This window comes from Larimichthys crocea, chromosome VI (assembly GCF_000972845.2).
Source record: "Larimichthys crocea isolate SSNF chromosome VI, L_crocea_2.0, whole genome shotgun sequence".
Classification (NCBI taxonomy): domain Eukaryota; kingdom Metazoa; phylum Chordata; class Actinopteri; family Sciaenidae; genus Larimichthys; species Larimichthys crocea.
This window is the reverse complement of record NC_040016.1, coordinates 4239473-4263744: the sequence shown is the minus strand read 5'-3', so window position 1 is coordinate 4263744 and position 24272 is coordinate 4239473. Positions and strand designations below refer to the sequence as shown.

The following is a 24272-nucleotide window of genomic DNA, read 5'->3' as shown; positions in this document are numbered from 1 at the left end:
ATTAAAGCAGTTGTGTGTGTAAAAATGGCCAATTCTGTTCTACATACCTATGCACACAAATGGTTAGTTGTGTAAAACCTGGCAGGAGACCTTTGCAGTCTGACTGCTGAAAATCCATTTAGTAGAGCAGTGATGGTAGGCTGCACATGAAATGCACATGACAGGACAAAGACAAAAAGCAAACTAAAGCCACTTGCACTCCTTTAAATGTGAGTATAAGAACAGATTGTGCATGTCTTCTTGTTTTATCTTAAGGGTAGACTCATTTATCTGATCATTCCAACTTTTTTGTTTTTTAAATATTTTTTAAGAGACAAACAACTGTTGGTACCTCATAAACTAACTTTTCCCCCCAGCGGTGGGAAATTTCAAGGACTTCATTTATAATCAAGCATTCTGGTGACTTTGTAGCAACAGTTATGATCACTGAAAGAATCATTATCCACTTCTACAGAGAGTTATAAACTTAATGACTCAGCATAATCTCATTTTCTACTTCATTATTAATCGGTTCCTCTGCAGCTGTTATCAGGAGGGAAAATCTGTTCAAAATGAATGGTTTTATCATGTTTGTTGCAGTAACTGTGCAAGCTGTTCATATAGCCTCACTAGATAGTACTACTCAACAGACAGTGGTGTGATGGAAATTAGTTTATATTAGTAATATAGACAAATTTATACAATATACCCAAACCAAAGATCTAAAATTCTACAGAAGAAAGAATCATTTTATCCCATCTCATTTAATCAGATATTCATTCAGGTGAACTTTGATGCTGTAAAAAGGCAGGCATATATATAAAAAAAAGGCATATCTGTGTGTAGGTGTAGCAGGACTTTCACCAAATTCAACAATGTACAATGAAATGTATGAAACTATTTCCTTAAATTACAACTCTGAATATTCGTGGCACACGACCCACACACAGCACATGCTTAAACTACTGCTATATGCAAGCTGTTTTCGGAAAAGCAGTAAATCCCCACTCGATGAGGTGTAATGAGAGAGTGCTGGGCTGTGATCCCGTCTGCCCTGGGCTTAATATGGTAATACCTGCCCCCACAACACCAAAGCCGTTGGCAGAGAACACAACCAGGATTTACTCTCTTTATTACCTCGGTGGAGCATTTAATTTCCCGGGCATTCGGGTGGGTTAGTGGAACAAGCAGGTGGGTGTCAGGACTGGCAATCACTCAGGGTGATGCTGGGAGACAGTGACATACATCAGAGTCATCACTTCAGGCTTCAGGCAGGGGGGAGAGAGGTAGAGAGAGAGAGAGAGAGAGAGAGAGAGAGAGATCTTTTGTAGAGAAAGGGGATGTGTGCAACATGTTATATATTTAAGTGTCTCTGTGTTTCTATGTGTATTATACATTCAGTGTACTGAGTCATGTGACAGCCATTACTTCACTGAGTGGCCCACAGGAGCTGATAAAAACCACTTGGCCACCACCTTAATAAATAAGTAAGCACCCAAATTGTTTTTAATCAAGACCTCATTTTAGTTGCGCTCTAATGAATTCATTATGGTGGGTTGGGGAGAACACTGAGCACAACACTGGCTGGCAGGTTTCCTGCATCTGGGGGATCCACTGTTATGTCACGAAACAGTGCTTAAACTGTAACAAGCACGAGTCGTACGTATGTGTAGACATTTTCCTCGTGGATAAAGGATAATTCAAATTTTTCATATCATATTTTATATAATTTATTTTTTCTACTAGTCATGACAACATCACACTCCTCATATTGCTGAGATCTGAGAACATAGTATCATTGCTATAACAAAGTTGGACTGGGGTTAAAACAAAAGTGGTCAGGTGTCCAGACAGGTTTATACAAGTTTATGATGCATTAGCAATGTTTCTTATTTACACATCCAGTTGACAAGGAGCAACATAAGCATTCATTTGGAGTTGTCTTAAGTCCAATATTCACTTTAGTCTCTTTAGCAGATGCTGCATTATGTTTCCAGCTTGACCCTAATTTTCTCCTCCGCCATTTGGAGCTCAGCAGGTTATTATCTATTTTTCTCAAAACAACTTTGGGTGTGAAGAGAGTGGCGGCAATGAAGTGAACCTATTAAGTTATAGTCATAAAAAAGACATGGGAAACTGCAAAGTCAGGTAAAGCTCTGATCAACACCTTTCACATCAATGTTCATGATGAATAGTTTTTGATAATTTTACCACTTGCCTTCATCGTCATTGGCTAACCTGTAAGATCTGTATGATCTGTATTATGGTTTGACCACTAGTGTTTGTAGCCCCAATCACACTTATTTTTATTCTTGTCACGGTATGCATTTGTGTGAGGGCTTGAAACAGACTCAAGTGTCTCCACTCAGTGATGCTAACAAGCAAACAGTAACGTTGTATTGTCATTATGGTTGTTTAATGTGGTGATAAATTTGTAAGTGTATTCATGGATTAAATTATGACTCTTTATGGAAGCTGCGTCAGTTGTATAGCCACCATAAAAATTCAAAGTCAAGTGCACCAGTCAAATCAGTCAAGAGAAAAACATGAATAATGTTATGATTCATTAAGTATGTGATATGTCAACATGAGTAATACTGTGCATATTGTTCTTTCAGTCTGTGCAGTTAGTGAAAAAGAATAAAAATGTTACTCTTTTCATTATGTCATACAGACCTAAATACTATTATGAGTGCATAGAAAAACGACTTACTGGTTCAGTGGCTGAGATGTCTATATCTCGTGAGAGAGAACTACAATATTACAAAGCTAAAACACATTTTTAAACATATTGCTGCAATGAAGCAGCTATGACAGAAGAGTATATTTTCTTCTAGGTGTCACTTTTACAATACAAATCTCATAGGCAATTTAAACTCTAAGGGCTGCCAAGCTGTCAGGTGCACTGCTGTTTATTACTTTAGTGGTGATAGTGAAAGACTTCATGATACTTTACCTCCTCTGACTGTTTCATATGAATATTGCATGTAAACAGCTGAGTCCACTGACAGAGCAGATAAACTGTAAGTTGCTAGTGGTATGTGTAGTCCTATTGCTGGTTCGGAGCCCCAGCCATCCAAACCTCCAGCGTCTCTCCTCATTTGTGTTCTCAGTGGAGAGGAAGGATATACCCCACTTCCTAAAGCTCCACCCTGCCCCATGCTCTGCAGAGGAAAGAGGAGAACATAAAATGCAGGGCTGAGAAACCCCCTGGGGGTTAAACCTTAGGGTGGGAACAGCACATCTTCTCTATCATAAATCATGACTGTTTATATGGCATGGCAAGGTGTGAGACTTGTTATGCCTTAAAGGTCTAGTGTGTAAGATTTAGGTGGCTCTGGGAAAATAAGAATTTTAATATTTTTGTAACCTTAGAATGAGTTTTAATATGTACAGAGACTGCCGGTCCTCCCCAACAGAGTCCGAGATGTTGAACCACCATGTTTCTACAGTAGTCCAGAATGGATAAACTAAACACTAGGGAGAGATAGGGCCTTACGTTTAAGTGACGTTAAGCTTGCGGCTTACGTTTCTCACGTGTTTTGCGAGCACTGTAGTTTCTCCTTCAGTAGAGGGTGAGGTGCAGGGACTGCAATGAGTGACTAATTTCTACACAAAGCTTCTTTAAGCTCAGTGAGCTTGACTTTGATCATTTGATTGAAAAAGGTCAGCAGAAATTTCTTACGTGTTCCTACGTTGACCAAATGAGATCAGCAATGAGTCATTGCTCTATGTTGTCACACCAAATTTTACTAGATCAATCAGAATGAACAATGGACACAGTTATTTTTACTCTAAGCTGACGTTTTTGTCAACTGATGCCTAGATACACTACACAGCAATTAATAAAAATAATTCTAGAATTATTCCTAAAAATAATTTTAGGAACTAGTAGCGTAGTTTTGATACATTGCTATGAGCACTCCAGCAGCCTGCATAGATTGAAAATCAAAATCATATAGTATCTGTTGTTTGCCACTTCATCCCTAGGTGTGTTTCACTCCTGTGAGGAAACTCTTGGGTGACTGCTGACAGACTGGATGTTGTCTCCACAATACACAATGTCTCTTTTTAGCAAGAAGGGGACAATAGTGATGAAGGAACAGTAGGAATGGCAGAGCAGGAAGCGTGCTGAGGAGGACAGGAAATAGGAAGCGCGAGCAGGAATAAACGCTGTTGAAATAGCTGGAGGGAAAATTTCCGTTCCACTGTCTTAAGGTTCTCCTGCAAGAAATTCCTCTGCTGTCCTTGAAAGACACAGAAAGCGAGCCTCTCCCAAAGATGTGTGGTCTTGATAGAAGGAATAAATCATGGCTGATATTAACAATACAATGATAGAAATCAGCATAATGGAAACATGAGTCCATGCAATTGTTTGCCATTTGACCTGCCTGAGGTGGCTACAGTAATATACAAATCTAATGGTGTTGCTGAAAAGAACTCAAGTCCCCAAAGTTATGCAGATTATTGATAACACATTTCAATCAGAGGTGTATTTTCATTAATCTTTAGCATTGTGATTTAGCATCTTGCTGTAGTTGACAGGTTTTGTCTTACTCAGCGTTTTGCCCTCGATGTCTATCTCTATGTCTCCTGTCTCCAGTGTCTGAAGTGCATACAAAGAAGTGTCAGTGCTTCCCTATTCCTGTTGGTGTGTATCATCTGATCAGCAAATCATTAAGTATTACATTCTGAATTTCTACAGTGAATACAAGATGCAAGGAGATATTGCTGATGTCCACAACATACATTTATTTAACCAAGGTGCACTTATCAGCCGGGTGGCCTTAGTTCCTTGTATTTCCTGCGAAATCTCTGGATATTTTCTCTTCTCTCTACTTTTAGTGTCTCTGCATCACCATACTTTTTGTCATTGGACAGCAAGCCCTGCCTGAGAACTGTTTTTCCTGGAAGGGTTTTTTTTTTGTTTAGTGTGATATGTTTGCTAAAAGGAAAGTTGTTTTGAGTTTAAATCTGTTGAAATAGCTGAAGTCATATGCGGTGAATATACAGACTTAATGACAGCCTCTATGGTCAAAGGTATGCCTATAAAGTTATATGAAACTGTAGTCAGCCAGTAATGCAGATATATTAATGTGAAATAAAACTGACTATTAGTCGACTCGACACTAATTGATGCAGTGGCTGCATTGAATAGGCAGACCACACTGTGTTACATATCACACGTCAACACGTGATTGACACTTTTTGGTCCCAATCTTCAGCTTTTCCTCCATCTTAGAAATAACTCTTAGGGACCAAAGAGCAGGGGGAAAAAAAGCTATGTGCAGCAAGATCATGGCAAGTCCTCCACCCCTGTAGGCAGGAAGTGCCGAGCACAAATCGTCTGTGGGGCTCTGCCCATCAGAAACAGGAAGAACAAAGTGCAAACCAGCAATGACGCCACACCCCTCATGCTAGGAAGATGGATTGTGTTGTTGAACACCTTGGTGATGTTGAAATGACCCCATGTAAGATCTGGTCCAGCCTCTTCACTTTGGGACATGTTATAATGGTTACTTGGCAGTGGAAACCTAAGATTTATTACAGTTGCCATGATACTCCATTTTCAAAAACAGAAGTAGCAATGTGGAAAAAATTACTTCAAGGAATTTTAAGCTTCACTTGGGAAACAAAATCAGATTTTTGCCTTTTATCGATGGTGGTTTTTTACTTGAAATAAAGACATTTTAGACTTGTTAGCCTCGTGGTATCTGCTATCTTCCATCTTCTTCAGTAAGCTAAAGAGACCAAGACAAACCAAAAGCCACAGCCCCGAACCATCAAACACAGCATGGGTGTATTTTCACAGCAAATAAGATCTATTTATAGAGCTTCTTGGCAATAGTAAAGTGAATAGACCCCAGGCAATTTCAGTTAAAGGTAAACACATCCATCACATATTAAATAATGTAATATGCCGCACGTGCAACACTTTTCCTGCTTTAATACACAAATTGTAAACAGAGGGGTCTGTTTTTTTTTTCTATTCACACTGACTCGGGAAGCATTTAGATGCACACCATCACAATAATAATGTAAGTGTGTGTGTGTGCTAACTCACACATACACAGACACTCACGCATATTGGGATCATATCGCAAGACAACACTGTTTTGTTGAGGGTATATATAAAGTCTAATTACATTGTGAGCAGTGGCGATAAATCACTGGAGGCTTAATCAAAGCACTACAACAGCGAGAGTCATCAATCACTTACTACAGCACAACACAACATCAGCCTGTAGCTTCTCCTTGTCTTCTGGCTGGCAGACTCGCTCTGTTCCTAACATAGGACATATCACTGTGACACATTATCATTAGTACAATCAACACCACTTTGGACGTCCTGATGGAAAGCCATCACACGGTAAATGGATATGAAGATATATGGGGCCATAAAGCTGACAAACGCTGATTCCCATGTCAATGTATATGAAGGACATTTTCTTCTGTTTTCTGAAGAACTGGAGAGCTAGATGGGAAAAGACACTGAATATGAGAATATGAGCAGCACCTCTGAGGATTTTCTTCCAAGCAAAGTGTCACATCACTGATAGCCTTCTATGATCAAGTATTTCAAGCCTATTCAACTCTGGACACTTCAATCTCTGCATGGATGTGTTAACTGTAGTTGGCTGTGATGGATGGCGGAGAGCTGGGTCACCTCAAAGGCACGGTAGTGACATTCAGAATGTCCCCACTTAAGGTGGGGGAATGACAGATGGCATTTCAATGGAATCTATAAAAATGTGTCACCAGTCACCACTGGAAGATGTTTTGACTTCTCGTCCTCTGCTGCCCTACTTTAGATCCAGCGTGCATTTAACAAAACTCAATAAAACTGGAGGCAAAACCAATAGAGGAGACTTTGCTTCAACCTGAAGATCTGGGCACAATCACCTGAAGTGCAATACACTCACAGCAATGGGCCTCACCCATAATAGAATTTTTATTTTAAGTGTCTTCCATTTTTATTTTAAATATTTTTTCCCCCCCTGTTGTTTAACACGAGAACATAGTCCAGGTTAAATGAAAGAGGACAAGACAGACAGAACAAATAGAAAAAAAGAGAGGGAGGCTGAGATGGCAGGCAGTCAGCTATGAAGGACATGGCCGCAGCAGTTATTTTTAGTTATCAGTTTTCGGAGGCTGTCATTCGGAACATCTCATTAAAGGTCCGGAAAAAAAAATCTTGACGCTCCATCAAACCATTCAAATCACCGAAACTCAAATAAAAAAACTCTGTGTCCTGCTGTGCATGTTCTCTCTTTCTCTCTCTCTTACACACACACACACACACACACAGTGCATACATTAGGCAGATCTTTGGTGACCTCTGCAAAAGGTATCTACACTGCAGCTTCTTTAGGGGTTGCGGACAGATGGATTAATTATGTTCATGTGCCCACAGGCAAGTCTCTAAAAATGCAAATCCAAGCGTTATTAATCACTCTATAATGAGAGATTAAACACCAAGATTCATTATCAACAATGTGTACACTGTAAATCAGACACTTGAGGGAGATGTCTTCACTATTAAAATCATTAAACTTAATAACAGGATCTTAATTTTATGTCTCATTCATGCTAAGCGCCTCATGCAGCAATAAATCTGTAACATATTTTTATGATGTTTTGAACAGTTGTGTTGTTCTGCTTTTTTGTTGCTAGTAAAGGACACAACAGTAACACACAGAAATGCTCTAAATAAATTAGAATTTTAATTATTGATCCGGTTACAGTTTGCATCCCGGCCAATCAAGACTATTTGACCAATACCTGATCTTGGAACAGACTTATTTCACTCAAATGGGTAATTTCTCTCTTCCTGTCTCTCCTTGACTGTAAACTGGTTTTAAAGATAATTGCTACAGCATGCAGGGAAGAGCAATTATCAAGTAATTACTAGTAGAGTCAATTATTTCACACTCACATTGTTAAATGTAAAAGCTACTGCTCCAATGCATTGTTTTAAATGGGTAAAATAAAAATAAAAAACTACCTAAACATGGACAACTGTGCTAAATACAATCTTTGACCACACAGTTGTGGCAGAAATAGTTTGCAGGTGAGCCGTGGTGGACGTGACGTACAGCTGAGAAATAATGGGTTAATACCGCCACCTGTTGGACATGTTGTGTATTTACCACCTGCAATGCTGCGTTCAAAACAATCAGAAATATGAAAATTCAACTAAAACTATACAGCTAATGCTAAGTTAGCTTACATGTCTTTTTATCTTTTTCGGGCCCTAACTGGACAGCACAATAGCTCTGTTGTTCTATAAATTAAAACATAGTCTAAATCTCTGTCCTAAGCATAATTTATATGTTATCACCTGGCAATGTTTGTATTTACTACAGCTGACTTCGGTGTTTGAAGGCGGATAAGTAACCAAACATGGCGGACACGGATGAGCCGTAAGTAGCTGCCGAAGAAACAAACAAGAAACACAGTCACTAACTGGCCGAAAGATGCTTTCAGATCTCATGAACCTGCGATAGCACAGCATGAATGAACCTTCTTTTATTCTCTCTTTTTAGGGAGAAGAAAAGAAGGAAAGTAGTGGAGCTGGCTCAGAAGTTAGCGATGAATTGGTAGAGCTGGAAGGTTTGAGGTTATCGGACAGGAGGAAGGTTAACGTCAGCTAGCCGAAGAAGCTAATATTAGTCGTGAGCAAGAGTGCACTGACAGCCGGGCTACGGGCGAAATACTGAGTAGTTAGCTCGTCTGGAGTATCTAGCACGTCTTTACTGTGCCGCTGATGTTGTCATTCACTTCTGTGCAAAGTTAGAGCTCTCTACTGTACCTTCTCACTGTTGACATGCTAGCTCCGCAGCTAACTTAGCTACCGTTCAGGCTGCAGTGTGAGGGACTGAAAATGTCAGAGGGTCAGAAACGCCCACCACATGCAGCTTTACTGCATTTTAACGTGGTTCAACAAGAAAACCCTGTTAAAGCAGACGCCGACAGACGGCAAAGCGAATGTTACATTACTACTTAGTTTCTTTGACCTCAAAGTGATTGCATGATCTGCTGTGAGCTGTAAATAACACCTTTACTACGTGACAGTAGACATTTCGATCTTCTGTAAAGTCTAAAGTGATATAAAACTATACATTACTCTCAGTGCAGTCTACCATGAAATATTTTTGAGACTGTCAAGTCCTAAATATGCACATTTCTGTTGTCAGGATGGTGGTTGATGGAGGCAGTGGACGTACCTGTGAGTGGGACGGGCGATGGAACCATGTCAAAAAGTTTCTGGAGAGATCTGGGCCCTTCACGCATCCTGACTTTGAACCCAGCACAAATGTAACAATTAGCAGGAGTGAAATCACTTTTATATTGCATGCGAAGTAATGTGCCATCTTTAATAATAATGTCTTTATCACCTCTCACTACAGTCATTGCAGTTTTTGTTAGAAACCTGCAAAATCCTGGTCATCGGTGCTGGTGGTCTGGGATGTGAACTGCTGAAAGACCTGGTATAATTATGAACTATTATGATTAATATTTGGATAATATTGGCTTTAATACACAATCAACACTTGTTTGTTTTTGTTGTGGCTCAGGCTTTGTCAGGCTTCCGTGACATTCATGTTGTCGACATGGACACGATTGATATTTCAAACTTGAATCGACAGTTCCTCTTCAGGTCAGTAGACTTATAATTAATACATTTTTAACTATATAGATATATATATATATGCATTATAGCATCAATATAATGTCATGAAGTAAGCAGATATGTTTTATGAATGTTTGTGTAATGTTGACCAGGCGGAAAGACGTAGGTCGATCCAAGGCGGACGTTGCAGCTGATTTTATCAACAGCCGCATACCTGGATGGCGGACGTTGCAGCTGATTTTATCAACAGCCGCATACCTGGATGCTGTGTAGTCCCGTATCCTTTTGATTGATCTATTATTGCAAGATTTCAGATGCGTGATATGTGCTTGTTTTCAAATGCTCAAACCACAAGTTGCATGATTAATATGGGAGAAATGTTGCAGGCAGCAAATCCACATTCCATAAATCACAATTTAAGAATGTAGACATACAGGTCATACAGGTTGTGAAAATAACAAACATGACATTCTCCTAAATGCCTTGTACAGACATTTTAAGAAAATTCAAGACTTAGATGAAACATTCTACAGACGTAAGTATCATTATGACTGTTACTACTAATAATAAACTACTTGAGACCAAAACATGTAAAAATAGTTTACAAGAGCCAAGACTTCATTCCATTTGGAACTCGTTTGTTATTTTAGAGAACACTTCAGCCACTTCACAGCACTCCACTCTCTGCACTCTCTACCTTTCACATAACCGTAGATAAGATTTCAAATATATTGTGTTCTCTGAGCTCTATAATGTATAATCATTAGGTTTTTGCATCAGTCCATTTTGATGCACCCTCCCTGATTGGACTGTTTCATTATCAGACGTTAGATTTGAATTCATTCATTGTTCTGTTTGTATTCAGAGTTCCATATAATTGTCTGTGGACTAGACTCTATAATTGCCAGAAGGTGGATGAATGGTATGCTGGTAAGTCAATCCTCTTCGCTGCAGTGTTTGTCACAGTCCTTTTTCTCACTACTTTTGTGTTTTTGTGCAATTTAATGCTTGCATTTAAACATTATGCTAAAAGGAATGTGTTTCATGTACAGTCCTTTGACTTTCTTCGCAGCTGTCCTTGCTGGTGTATGAGGATGGTGTCTTGGACCCAAATTCCATCATTCCTTTAATTGATGGTGGGACTGAAGGTTTTAAAGGAAACGCAAGAGTCATACTCCCTGGCATGACTGCCTGTATCGACTGTACCCTAGAGCTGTACCCTCCTCAGGTCACGTTTTTTAAATTTATTTTTTATAAAGAATGCTTACAACACAACAAAATTACAAAACCAGCACCTGGTCATTTTGCTATTGCTAAAATACATCTCTCTTTGTAGGTCAACTTCCCCATGTGTACAATAGCCTCCATGCCTCGTTTGCCAGAACATTGCATTGAGTATGTCCGGATGCTGCTGTGGCCCAAAGAGACGCCCTTTGGAGGTATGAAACCATACTGCAGTTCTATAGTATCTCTGCTTAGTTTAGGGATCTTCATACTGTTTAGAATAAAGTATTTGTACTTGAGGCTCAACAAACCCCACCCCCTGACTTACAAGATCTTTATAACAAGTAAACTTAAGTCCTTATGTGTGGATTAGATGGTGTGGTACTGGATGGGGATGACCCAACGCACATCCAGTGGGTGTACCAGAGATCTCTGGAGAGGGCAGCAGAGTTCAACATAACAGGAGTCACATACCGACTAACCCAGGGTGAGCACACTCTCACATCACATCTATCTGTCAACATCAGAACACAGCTACTTTTCTTTCAGCTCTGCTGGGAGACGAGCCTAAGTACATAAAACACAACAAGCGAGTCACCAGTGCTGGTGATGGAAGTCTTAGTCTGTGTCTCTGAAACAGTACTTCTCTGTGTGCAAGACACATTTCTTTTATTTCTGTGTCTATTTTTTGAATTAAGCAATTATTTTCTATATCCTATTTATATGTTGCAGGTGTTGTTAAGAGGATAATTCCAGCTGTAGCGTCTACAAATGCTGTCATAGCTGGTGAGTAGCTAAGACTGAATAATGTTAAAGACCTGTGTTTATGCCCTGCCATTGTAAGAGTTAATTATTTCCAAACAGTACTGAGTATATTGAATTTATGTATGCGGAAATAACAGTTTTCTTTCCTTATTTATTTGACCCAGCTGCTTGCGCAACAGAGGTTTTCAAAATAGCATCAAGGTGAGTTTGCAGGTTCGGTTTGGCAGCATATGTACAAAGTGAAAATCTGTGTAAACCACGTGTGACCTTCATGATGTCACCTTTTGCATCTACAGTGCCTACATACCGCTCAATAACTATATGGTGTTCAATGATGTTGAGGGCCTGTACACCTATACTTTTGAAGCAGAACGGAAGGTTTGTCCCTGAATTTCATCCACCAGTAATTATTAGCAACAGGGACGAAGTTGCCTTTTATGTAAAACATGTTTATGTTCACTTCTGATGCAGGAAAACTGTTCAGCCTGCAGCCAAATACCTCTGGACTTGAACTTTTCTCCATCTTCTAAACTTCAGGAGTTGTTGGACTACCTGACTGAGAGTGCCTCTCTGTAGGTTTGCCTTTCATGAGCTCTGCCTACGGTCATATTTTTGGGATTTTGAGTAGTGCATTACGCATTAACAACCAAATATATAATGCATTTTTTCAGACAAATGAAATCACCTGCTATAACAGCAACAGTGGAAGGAAAGAACAAAACATTATATTTACAGGTAAGTAACCTCTGTGTTTTCATTCAGTCTCATTGTAATGTGAGCCTGAGGGGTGTCCTGATAAAATTAAGCAAACAATCATTTTGACTTGTTTTGATTAGAGTTATTGTTCATGTGGTGTTTTGCTTTACAGTCTGTCGCTTCAATTGAACAGAGGACACGGCCAAATCTGTCCAAAACACTGAAGGGTGAGGGGCTTTATTTACTGAAGATGTGGCAACACTCATTCTTCAGATGAATACACTCAGAATATGCTGAGTCACTTTATGTTATGAACATGTTTTTTCCAGAGCTGGGACTGGCTGACGGGCAAGAGCTGGCAGTAGCTGATGTCACCACACCCCAGACCATGTTGTTTAGACTCTGCTTTACCTCATAGGATGAACTCAAGCACTCCCACAACCAGCTGATGTCGTTCTCGTTTCTTGGCCAACCATAACTTGATGCAGATGCGGAATATATTTAAAATGGCAACAGTTTACAGTGTATTCGGTCACAGTCTAAATGATTGTAGCTAATTTGTAGCTCTAGTTAATGTACTTATTGACTAAAGTTAATGTTTTGCACTGAAAAACCAAATCATAGTTCAAAACCATGTTTAAAGTCATGTTTTGATGATATGTTGTCTGCAAATGTTAAAAAGATTTCTGCATTAATGTGTTATCTGCACCACAACCTAAAGAAGTGTGCTCTGTGCAAACAAATAGACAAGCGGTGGTTAGTTTGGAAAAAGATTATTCTGTACTTTGTTCTGGTTTTGAATATTTTGAATATTTATTTATTCTAATGCAGTTTTTTTTTAGTTGCAGTAACCACTAAAGTGGTAATGGGCAGACACTGATAATGATGTGTGAACTGGAATAAAATGTTTTTTCTTATAAAGTTTCTGTTTCCTCTCTGTACCTATATGAAATTATGGGAGTGAAACAATATTTACACACAAGTTTAGTATGCAGGATGGAGAGGCCTTACTGTACACGATCCACTTTGTTTTAGAGGCCGTTTGTTTACATGCATCAACACAGACTGAGGGTTTAATATATAAGGCTTGGTCAAACATAATAATAATAATACATTTTATTTCATAGGCGCCTTTCTGTCACCCAAGGACACTGTAAATAAATGAGAGTAGATAGCAAATAACAAATAGAACCATAAAAGTATATCAAATTACAAGAATACAACATAAAAACAGGTTAAAATAGGGAACATAAACGTACTAAGCTAATAAGTACTTAATGGAATAGCAATACTAATAATAATGTTGTAATTTGGGTGTGATATACTTATTAAAGAGGCAGGTTTTGGATGGTTTCCCTCTTTTCAGGTCCGGTCAGACCGGATCATGACGTCATGGTGCTACGTGGAAAGGAAGTGGCTAGCCGAGCAGGCTAATGCTAGTCGGGCTACAAGTTGAGAGCGACCAAAACAAACGATGACGGCCGAGTCAAGGAGCCGGAAAAAAGCTTGGATTAACCATGGGAACGCGTTTGTTGTAGACTTCTAGACACGGTATCAGAGATAGCTGTACTCCTACATGACTGACGTGTGGAAAGTTTGCCATTTTAAACACCAAGTAGCCAGTTTGTGCTGAAAGTGTCTGACACTGTCTCTGCTCACTGACGCTATGCCCGGGCTGACTTACAGCGTTGCTAACTAGCTAAGTGGTAGCCAGCCTTTTTTTTCTGGACAGGACAATATCTGAAATATTGTTCGCACCAGTTTATCGTTACTGCGCTAAAAAAAAAAGAAAAGAAAATGCAGAGACAGTGACTTTGTGTGCTGACGCCAAATTCCCTTTTAACATCCGTGTGACAGTTTCTCAACTTGGTGATAGCTTAGCGAGCTGAGTCGTCAAAATGAGTTGGTTTAACGCATCTCACCTGTCCAGCTTCGCTAAACAAGCTTTGACATCAGCTCAGAAGTCAATCGACCGGGTTCTGGACATCAAAGAGGAGGACCAGTGGGGTGACACAGTTGTAATGCCATATGAAGGTATGTGATGTAGCATAGGGTGATGACAGCTAAGCGAATGTTGACATAAGCAAATGTCGGCTAACCTGTACACTTTATTGTCTGCCAGATGTCACATTGCCTGGAAAGCTATCATTAAGTGGAGGCTGGGGATTGACCCAGTGGGAAGCTCCCCCTGAAGAAAAGACCACCACTCCTCCTCCTTCCTCTGAGGCCATTACTACTCCTGTAACCCGCACAGTTGTGGATGAATCCGAAAACTTTTTCAGTGCCTTTCTGCCACCTGGAGATGTACAAGGTGTGACCAAAGCCCAGGTAGTGTCTGTGCCCCCTACTAAGTCTCAAAGGCGGCCTCAGGAGAAGAACAAGAAAAACAAAGAGGCAGTGGTCCAAAAAGAAGAGGAAACATCAGCGCCCGTTGATAAGAGTCATGAGGATCAGACAGTGGCTGAGAGCCAGCCCCTTGAGCTCGATTCCTCGCCGGCAACACCTTACGCAGACGCTGGAGTCGTCCTGGAGCCAGTGGTGTGTCCTGCATCTTCTCCCGGTGATCTTTTGAGTGACAGTGACAGCAAAACGAGCAGTGTGAAAACAGATGTTGGCCCGACATTAGACTTAAAAACAGAGCCGTCACTTCAGGCTTCATCAGAACTTGAGGTTGAACAGGATACCACAGATTCTTCTGAACCGTCTGCCGTCATTTCCGAACCTAAAAGCTCGACCCCTTCTGATACTTCATCTCACCCGTCCTCTAAGGAAGGACTTATAGAGCAAAAAGACTCAAAGGTGGAGGACCGTCAAAATGATACCCCCTCTCCTCCTGTCAGCGCTTTCTCCTCAGGAACCTCTACCACCAGTGACATTGAAGTGCTTGACCACGAGTCTGTGTTGAGTGAGAGCTCAGCCAGCTCCAGACAAGAAACTGGGGAAGGCAAGGCTGGCCTTCACCTAATGCAGGGCTCTTTCCAGCTTCTCACTGCCTCGACCTGTGGAGATTTCCACCGTCTGGAGGACTACTCCAAACTCACAGAAAGCTGTGGCTCCTCCTCGGATGCATTTGAGCGCATAGATTCATTCAGTGTGCAGTCACTGGACAGCAGGAGTGTCAGTGAGGTTAACTCAGATGATGAGATACCTGGCAGTCGGACACTAGCGTCCGTCACTGCAGGCCCTGCTCCTTTAACAGTGTCATCAGCTGTGTGTCAGAAGCAGGAAGATGGAGTAATGGTGGAGGCAGGAGAGGAGGAAGAGAAGGAAGAAGAGGAAGAGGGTTTTACTGAAACGATGAGAGAGCGGTCGCTGGATGAGATGGAAGAGAGTGGACGCAGTGCAACGCCTGTTAATAGTGAGCAGCCGGAAGAGTTGACAGAACAAGAACAGGAGCCTGAGGCTAATATAACACTAACTGATCCCGCCTCCATTACTGAAGAACAGATTATTCTACCAATCACAGAAGAGATGAAAAGTTTCTCAACAGTTCAGATTTTGGAGCTTCAAAAGGTAGCAATCTGTGTTGTATTCCTTTGTAGCTGGTAGTATCAGTGAAAGACTAGTTTTATGTACATCTTATAAACATGTTTATGCATGTTTTAAAAGTCTGTATTGCTGCATGCATCATGAATACACTAGAGCTCAGTGTTCACCTTCAAAAGAGCATACCTCCAGTAGATAGAAGAACCAAATATGAAGGATACTTTGTCATAAATTAGTTGTGTGTATATATTACTATACAAAAGTCAAAAGTGTATATTACTATACAAAAGAGCATCCGCCTTGTGTACAAAAGCTCAGTCCTTGCTGCAGCGGCCCAGGGTTCGAATCCGACCTGTGGCCCTTTCCCGCACGTCATTCCCCATCTCTCTCTCTCCCCACATTCCTGTCACTCTTCAGCTGTCTCTGTCCAATAAAGCTTGAAAAGGCCAAAAAATATCTTCAAAAAAAGTCTTCAACTGCTCTGAAAAATAATGTTATTTTTAAGTAATTCATTGAACAAAAAACTGCAATAGTCACAAAGCAAACCTTTATACCTTTTTAAAGAAGGTTTAGTGTAAAGTGTTAGTTAAAATGAAATCTGTATTTGCATAACCTTACATAGTATGCAAAATAAAAGCAAACAGGTTCTGTAGGCTGTCATGTCATATTTCCATATCATCGTGTAAGCTTGTTGTCCAAAGAAACACTTTGTGCTTTGCGTCCCAGAATTTGTAATGCTATATGATGAAGGCAACAGTAAAGCTCTCACAGTATCTTTAAACACCGGCACACTGCTTTCTGTAAGTTTTTACCTTTTTTAGGCTTTTCTCTGCAACTGCTATTTTCAAACAAGAAAACGTTGTGGATTTGTTGTAGGTCATTGATGAGCTGTCAGGCCGCCTTGAGAAGAGAGAGTCTCAGCTGCTGACGGTCAGCAAAGACAAAGCCAGACTGGAGGAGGAGTGTGACAATCTCAAAGAGTGAGTATATGGCACACACGCCTGCTTCACACTGGCACTGTAAATAACCTTGCCAAGAAAGCTGTTTTTGAAATGACTGATCTCCTGGTCAGGCAAGGCAACATAGTGCCACTGTATTATGTTGTGTCAATGAAACTAAAAAATGTCAAGCTAAGTTACAATAATGTTTTGAATAGTCTTTATTTATATACCTGCATGTGCTTGTGTAATTATTCTAACAACAATATAAAAATGGAGCTGAAATTGATGAAGTGATGTTTTAATCTAAAGCACTGTGATTTCAATCTAACAGTGCTGTCTTTGCCTTGAGGCTGTATAGATTTTGACAACGAGCTCTCATTGCTATTGAATCATGCTAATGCGTCTGTTCATCCCCCAGTGAAGTGGTAAGCCTGAAGGAGGAGAGCTCCACTGTTCAGTCCCTGAAAGATGAGTTCACTCAGCGCATAGCAGATGCAGAGAGAAAGGCTCAGCTGGCTTGCAAAGAAAGAGACATAGCCAAGAAGGTATCTCACATATTAGTGGTCTGAGGCTCTATATATTCATTTTACCCCACAATTATCTACTTTGATGGTGAAATCAAAATGACAACAACAAAACTAACATGTCCAGTGTCTGTGTTAAAGATGACATCTTTATGTGCTACAGGAAATAAAGGGCTTGCGGGAAGAGCTTTCTACAAGACTTAACTCCAGTGATACAATGGAGATTATCAGAGAGAAGGAAGAGCAGATCCGAGGACTGCTGGAAGAAGGTAAGACGAACTGATCTAGCAGACGGTTATTCTTCACCTTCACCAGCCTGTACAATCCAACTGTGGACAGGCTGTACTGTCTAACAAAGAGTCAGTTGCAGACTATGTTTCATATAGTACTGCAGCTAGTTTAACTATATCCAACTTGTCTTGTGTCCCCAAGACATATAAATATAATTCATAATATAGATCATTTACCACCACAGATTTGCAAACTGATTGAAATAGTGTAGACAAAACGGTCAGCCAAAGATTCCATGGATGGAAAAGTGTGCAAGAAGTTCTGCATACACCAGTCCTGAAGGAGTAGTGTGGGTGGTGGTTTCATACCTTGTTATTGAAGTATTGCTAAGTTGTACTGGGTATCATCTTAGCATATGTTTATAACTTTACCTACGTTGGCTGAGGAGGTGTTTATTTCTGTCATTTTTAGGTGAAAAGCTATCCAAACAGCAGCTTCAGCACAGCAACATCATCAAGAAACTACGTGTGAAGGAGAAGGAGAGCGACACCAGGATCATCAAGCAACAGAAGAAAATCAAGGAGCAGGATGAGGAGCTCAAGCAACTGCAGCAGGTCAGTCTATAGCACAGAGTTAATCATGTCAATTTAAGAACATTTAAAGTTTGGCAAATTGGGTGATGAAGTTAATGTTTAATTTTAAATTCACCTTGTTGTGATAAGCTATGTTTAATAGACACATTGCTAATGTTTGTTTTAGGTTTTAGTCAAATCCTAAGTTAATGGATTTTTCTTTGTTTTAACAGTCAAATTTAGGGTAACTCTATAGTCCGTATTCAAACTGATAACCTTACATTTGTTTTTTTGAGTCGGCAGCATTTGAGTTCTCAAGTTTCGACTCAAGAGGATTGAGGGTGATCAGTCAGAGTTTGGCAATGTAAGGAGGTGCAGTGAAATGGCTTTGAAGTTTTTTTTTTCTTTGATTTACTGTTGGACATGCTTTTATTTTTTCATTTGAAAAGGCAAAATATAATGTGACCAAAAGATACCTCCATTTAAATATAATATAAAGTATGTGTGATATATATATATTATATATATATATCTATATATATATATATATATTATATATATATATATAATACTTATATATATTATATATATATATATATTATAATACAATATAATAATCCAAAAACTGTTTTGTTCTTGCCTAATAAACCGCTTGAACCGTACTCATGAGACATTAGTATGAGAAAACAATGGTTTGCAAATTGACGCCCTAATACACACCTCAGAAGCACGTTATTGCTGCTAGTGCTTGTGTACTTAAGGATTATATTAGCCTTTGTTTCATAGTGTATAAGGCCTTGAGTAAAAAGTGTGAAGGAAAAAAAAAAGCCACAACTCAATCTCTTAATAACGTCTCTTAACAAACACAGCAAAAACATGATGAAACCCTTTTCTCTTGCAGTGTCATATATTGTTCAGGGAAGCTGGATAATACAGGGCCTTTTAAATATTGTGCATTCTTGCCTTTGTTAATGATTTACCACAATTCATTATAATCATCTCTTTGTCTTCCATCATAAACTTGTGTAAAATATGTTTTCCCTTCCCAGTTACTGTTCATGATTAACGTGTCATAATTAACTTAAATAACTATTAAGTATAACCATGGCTACAATTTTGTCCATGTTTTATGTATTCAGGTTCTAGATGGGAAGGAGGAGGTGGAGAAACAGCACAGGGAAAACATCAAGAAGCTGAATGCCGTGGTGGAGCGTCAGGAGAAGGAAGTGAGCAGGCTGCAGACAGAGAATGACGAGCTGCAGGAGAAGAACAGGAGCGTGCAGGCTGCTCTCGATAACTCTTACAAGTAAACACAAACACACCCTGCTATTCATAATAAATGCTCATGACCAGGGGCTGTTATTGTAAATCTAACAGCCAGCTATTGTGTTAAGTATTTGGAACGTGACATAATTATTGTGTGGTACTCCAGGTTATTGGATTTTAAACGATGCAGTGAATTCAAGATAAATTTACACCTTTAATTGGAGGGTGTTAACATCTACATTACAGAAAGTAATAATGCAATAACATAGGCTTAAATCATATGTATACCCAGTTGTCATTGTTTAATTCATATCCTTTGTGCTGTGGTACAGAGCCAAAGAACAACAAATGTTTCACTGTTCTCAAAAAAAGGACGGTATAGTAATAGGGTCATGATGTTGATGGCCTGCTCGTACATGTCTGTTGTCAGGGAGCTGGCAGAACTTCACAAGGCGAATGTCAGCAGAGCCAGTGAGGCCGAAGAAGCAGCTCTTAGCAGAGACACACAGGCCAAGGAGCAGCTGAGTCTGGCTCTTGAGAAGGCCCAGGAGGAGGCCAGGATACAACAGGAGGCCCTGGCAGATCAGGTAACAAAGCTCATGCTGTGTAGACACACACCAAGGAGCAGTTGCTATGCATGTAAGTAAAACATGTAAGTCAGCAGCACCCCTTGGATATATTTATGTAAAGTGTGCGCTACATAAGGCTTTGGTGTAGTCTCAAAAACCTCAGTGCTCAGATGTGTCAGTGGTGCAGCTGTTGGTACAACAGATTTTTACATGTAGTGAATGTTCAGAACACATTCTTCATCTTTTTGTAGGAGATGCTACATAATCACTGCCAGATTCAACAGGGCATCCGTTATAGGGCGGCAGTAGCTCAGTCCTTGGCTTGGGACCGGAGGGTGGCCGGTTCAAGTCCCACATGGACCAAAAATATGGAAGGTGGACTGGTAGCTGGAGAGGTGCCAGTTCACCTCCTGGGCACTGCCGAGGTGCCCTTGAGCAAGGCACCGACCGTCCGGGTTAAAATGCATGTAAAAAAAGAATTTCCCCATCGAGGCATTAATAAAGTATATCTTCTTCTTCTTCTTCATTAATGCATTTGTACAGGTGGCTGACTTGAGACTGGCTCTGCAGAGGGCTGAGCAACAGCAAGCAAGGAAAGAAGATTATCTGAGGGAGGAGATCAGTGAGCTGCAGCAGGTAACATAATATGCTGGTTAGAAGGTGTCCTACCAAGCTGGGTCACTTTGGACAAAAGGCAATAAATAACCAGAATTGTGACAGGGACAGGATTTATTTCATGCACGCCTTTTTTTTTTTTTTTTAATTTTTTTTTTTTTTTTTAACGTGTCATCTTCCACAGAGGCTACAGGAGGCTGAGACTAGGAACCAGGAACTCAGTCAGAGTGTCACCTCTGCAACACGGCCCCTGCTGCGACAAATTGAGAATTTACAGGCTTCGCTGGGCGGACAGACAGCATCCTGGGAAAAACTGGAGAAGAACATCTCTGATAGGCTCGGTAAGAGCCTGGAGTTTGAACTATTTGTAAAACAATCACCAAAATACAGTGTTGTACAACGTGAGCAAAAAGCTTCACATCAGTTCTCACTCAATTCCCCCTCTTTTCACCAGCGGATGCCCAGGCACAGCTGGCTGTGGCTGTGGAAAAGGAGCGTTCAGCAACAGAAGAACTACTGTCCATCAAATCCCAGCTGGCTTCTCTAGAGTCCCAGAATTCCCTGGTCCGCCAAGAGAAGGGCCGACTTCTGGCACAGCTGGATGCCGAGAAGAACAAGAGAGAGAAACTGGAAGATGACAGCAGCAGGTAATAATTTACAACTTTAAACAGTGATAAGGTACATGTCAGCTGTCATTATTACTCATACTGTCTATTTTTAATGTATTTGGTAATTGCTTTGGAATATGTGGGATTGGATAGATGAGTTCAAGTGTGGTTGAGTTAGTAGGTTTAATTTAAACTGTGACATGGATTGAAAGAGTTATATCCTAACAACTAGACTGCCAAGAAAGTGTTTGAGTTCCACTTTAAATATCTAACTTTAAATGCATATACTTATGTGGGTGTGAACATTACTGTCAGTTAAAACGGAAGATTTTGTCACCACATCCCCCTTTGCAATGCTAATGCTTCCTGGGGAGTGTTTTTTGTTGTACAACAAATCCTTTTGTGAGTCAGAGTGTGAAGCAGAGACCAGGCCAGGGGGATCCCCTCCTGAGAAAAGCAGTCATGCGTGCGCTAATGGCCTTTGTGCCACAGTGTCGTCTTTTGTGAGAAAGTGTATTCTCACACTGGGGCCAGTGGCGCAATGGATAACGCGTCTGACTACGGATCAGAAGATTCTAGGTTCGACTCCTGGCTGGCTCGTCAGTTTTTTGGTTCATGCTGAAAATGCCTGCTGTACTCTGCAGGCATTTTGTGACACAAAGGGAGGACATTAATCTTGATGCTACAATCGTTCTACGGCCTCAAACCTACACATGGCTGTAAATCACTGCTGATAATGTGATTATTTAAGCTGATGTTGTGTACCGATTTTGTCTGCTTAACAAATAGCTTTCTGATTGAATTGAATTCTGTCAGTGTGTCAGAGGGGTATTTAACTGGTTTTAAGGCTTTGATGCTGTCGATTGTAAAGACTTACTGCTCATTCTCTCAATGTAGGGAGCATGCTGAGCTGGAAAATCTGCGAGGAGAACACATCCGGATGCTAGAAGATGCCAAGAGGGAAAAGGTACCTTAATGTTTTTTCCTTCTCTTGTCATTATGGGTTTTTAGCGTTTTCTCACACGCAACTTTTTGCTTTTTCCAGCTGTTGCTGACCAATCAATTAGAGATGGAGAAGATGAGGGTGGAGCAAGAGAAGAAGAAATGCTATTTGGCACAAGAAGCACTCAAGGAGAAGGTTTTATTTTTAATTATTATTATTATTATGAACACCAACATTGTTTTTTTGTTTAATCACAACAGACGTTTTAATTTTATTCTTAAATATTTTTTAATTTTTTCCCTATCAGGAGCGGAAGGCCATGACACACTCTGTAGGAGAGCCACCAGCCTCCTCCACACCCTCCCTGTCGCGCTCCAGCTCCATCAGCGGGCCAGACAATGCCGGCCTGCACACCTCCATTCTTTCTCAGGTACCCACTGGGGGGAAAATGTTAAAATGTAGAAATGAAAATTAGTTTGTACATGCTTAGATTTGTGTAGCTTGACTCTTTTTTATTTGTCCCCAGGATGATTCTTTGGACCATTCACTGAGTACCATGACCATGTCTGTGTCAATGAGCGGGACCAACCTGTACGAGGCCGCCAGGCTGTCTGGAGGCTCCAGCATCATGGAGAACCTTCAGTCTCAGCTCAAACTCAGAGAAGGAGAGATTGCACAACTACAGGTAGCAGCTCATAACAAACTGTGATCCTACTTACACGTCAGCACCACCTGTCCACAGACAAAAGGCTGGCCAAATTTACAGTGCTTTCTTGATTAGATGATTAGAAAATGTCATCAACAGCAAAATGGGTAATCTGCTGCAGGAAAATCTGCAGCTGTGTACCAGTGGTTTGTAGCACCTTCTTTTTTTTTCCTCCTGCTGTTGCAGCTTGAGATCTCCAGTCTAGAGAGAAGTCGTTCTGTGATGGCGGAAGAGCTGGTCCGACTCACAAATCAAAACGATGAGATGGAGGAGAAGGTGAAGGAGATCCCCAAGTTGAAAATTCAGCTCAAGGTAAGGGCTATATAGGGAAACACAATACTACATTAATGTTGATGTTCATCAATTCCTGTTGAGAGGTGCAGTGTTTGCAGAAGTTTTTCTAATTTGTGTTGCTGTGCATTTCAGGACCTGGAGCAGAGGCACAACACCATCCTGCAGATGTATGGAGAGAAGGCTGAAGAAGCAGAAGAGCTGAGGCTAGACCTAGAAGATGTGAAGAACATGTACAAGACCCAGATAGATGAACTGCTGCAGAACCAGAAATAAACAGTTTTTTATTACACTGCGTTACCTCTGGCACACTCGCATACAAATCAATCGACCATCTTAGCCACACATACATTCACAGGAAAAGATAGGGCAGAGAATCTAAGTTTAATCACTGTGTCAAAAGAAAATCCATTTATCTTTTATTTGTTATTTTATTCTAATTATTACATACTATATTTAAGTGGAGGTGTGGGGTTTATGCATAACATAAAATGTATTCTTACAGAACCAGTATGAAGGATAGCAGTTTGTGCTTTGGGTGTCCATTTGAAATCTTTGGGACTTAATGCAAACTTTGCTTTAGACATAATTTCTCATGACTGAACCTTTCACATAGTAATGCGTAGACAGTTTATAACTGTAGGAAATGGTGAAGGTTTTTTTGCACTATACAGATTCATCCACGTTTATTTCTTAATGCATTACAGAATTAAAGAAATATATCCAAATATTGTACAGAGAAATGTATGTATTGTTCTTAACAGATCACAGAATGTAGTGTAGACGAGAGAGTAGGTTATGATTGAAATCCGGAAGATTGGGTTTTAAGTCGTATATAAATATGTAAATGAATAAACATTTATTTGGGTGGTGGAAAACACGCTGCTGCTTCTTAATTTAAATTGTGTGGGAACACACGTTAGCCGTCATAGCAGTTTCAGTGCATTCACATGAAATAGTACATTATGTTAATAATGCGCAAAACTCTTCAAATAAATCTTCCTGTTCTGAACAGTTTCATACAGTTGTCCTATCTGTTTTTGTAGACTAAATGTGATTGATACAACTTTATTAAATATGTTAAATGTTTACTACATAAACTATACAGAAAACAGACGTGTTAATAAATGCTATATATGTGTTGTGCCGTATATATAATATATAAAACATACATAAAAGTTTGTGGAGCACCCACAGAATGTGAATGTGGTGCACAGCGCCA

General features: G+C 40.2%; 2 protein-coding genes and 1 non-coding gene across 8 annotated transcripts; all 3 read left to right on the top strand.

The window, feature by feature from the left end:
- Window positions 1-8252: 8252 nt before the first annotated feature.
- On the top strand, window positions 8253-13219 carry uba3 (ubiquitin-like modifier activating enzyme 3). Of its 6 annotated transcripts, none has more exons than XM_027279864.1 (19): window positions 8253-8402; window positions 8526-8540; window positions 9177-9297; window positions 9390-9470; window positions 9558-9640; window positions 9766-9789; window positions 9834-9890; window positions 10105-10148; window positions 10479-10543; window positions 10686-10841; window positions 10950-11052; window positions 11211-11324; window positions 11570-11623; window positions 11767-11803; window positions 11899-11980; window positions 12074-12174; window positions 12274-12337; window positions 12471-12525; window positions 12628-13219. In XM_027279864.1, the coding sequence occupies exons 1-19, from the start codon at window positions 8383-8385 to the stop codon at window positions 12714-12716; spliced, it is 1365 nt and encodes a 454-aa protein (XP_027135665.1). In that variant the 5' UTR covers window positions 8253-8382; the 3' UTR covers window positions 12717-13219. The 6 variants fall into 6 exon arrangements, with proteins under 6 accessions (XP_027135665.1, XP_027135666.1, XP_027135663.1 ...); XM_027279862.1 differs by having other exon boundaries at window positions 8368-8402; window positions 8526-8564; XM_027279863.1 differs by having other exon boundaries at window positions 8368-8402; window positions 8526-8564; window positions 9766-9827; window positions 9872-9890.
- Window positions 13220-13716: 497 nt separating this feature from the next.
- tmf1 (TATA element modulatory factor 1) lies at window positions 13717-24062 on the top strand. The gene is made up of 17 exons (XM_010748531.3): window positions 13717-14332; window positions 14421-15811; window positions 16661-16764; window positions 17144-17270; window positions 17413-17518; window positions 17952-18094; window positions 19192-19358; window positions 19749-19905; window positions 20431-20523; window positions 20687-20843; window positions 20957-21149; window positions 22008-22077; window positions 22156-22248; window positions 22361-22483; window positions 22580-22738; window positions 22946-23071; window positions 23186-24062. The coding sequence occupies exons 1-17, from the start codon at window positions 14197-14199 to the stop codon at window positions 23324-23326; spliced, it is 3486 nt and encodes a 1161-aa protein (XP_010746833.3). The 5' UTR covers window positions 13717-14196; the 3' UTR covers window positions 23327-24062.
- trnar-acg (transfer RNA arginine (anticodon ACG)) lies at window positions 21638-21710 on the top strand. Its single transcript has one exon. It is a non-coding gene; the product is annotated as a tRNA-Arg (tRNA).
- Window positions 24063-24272: the final 210 nt, after the last annotated feature.

Coding starts and splice junctions, on each gene's coding strand:
- uba3 (XM_027279861.1), top strand. CDS start 8,497: ATGAACCTTCTTTTATTCTCTCTTTTTAGGGAGAAGAAAAGAAGGAAA. Junction 11,053..11,210: donor CAAAGAGACGCCCTTTGGAG/GTATGAAACCAT, acceptor TGTGTGGATTAG/ATGGTGTGGTACTGGATGGG. Junction 11,325..11,569: donor CACATACCGACTAACCCAGG/GTGAGCACACTC, acceptor TATATGTTGCAG/GTGTTGTTAAGAGGATAATT.
- tmf1 (XM_010748531.3), top strand. CDS start 14,197: ATGAGTTGGTTTAACGCATCTCACCTGTCCAGCTTCGCTAAACAAGCT. Junction 17,519..17,951: donor CCGAGGACTGCTGGAAGAAG/GTAAGACGAACT, acceptor TGTCATTTTTAG/GTGAAAAGCTATCCAAACAG. Junction 22,739..22,945: donor GAGAGATTGCACAACTACAG/GTAGCAGCTCAT, acceptor CTGCTGTTGCAG/CTTGAGATCTCCAGTCTAGA.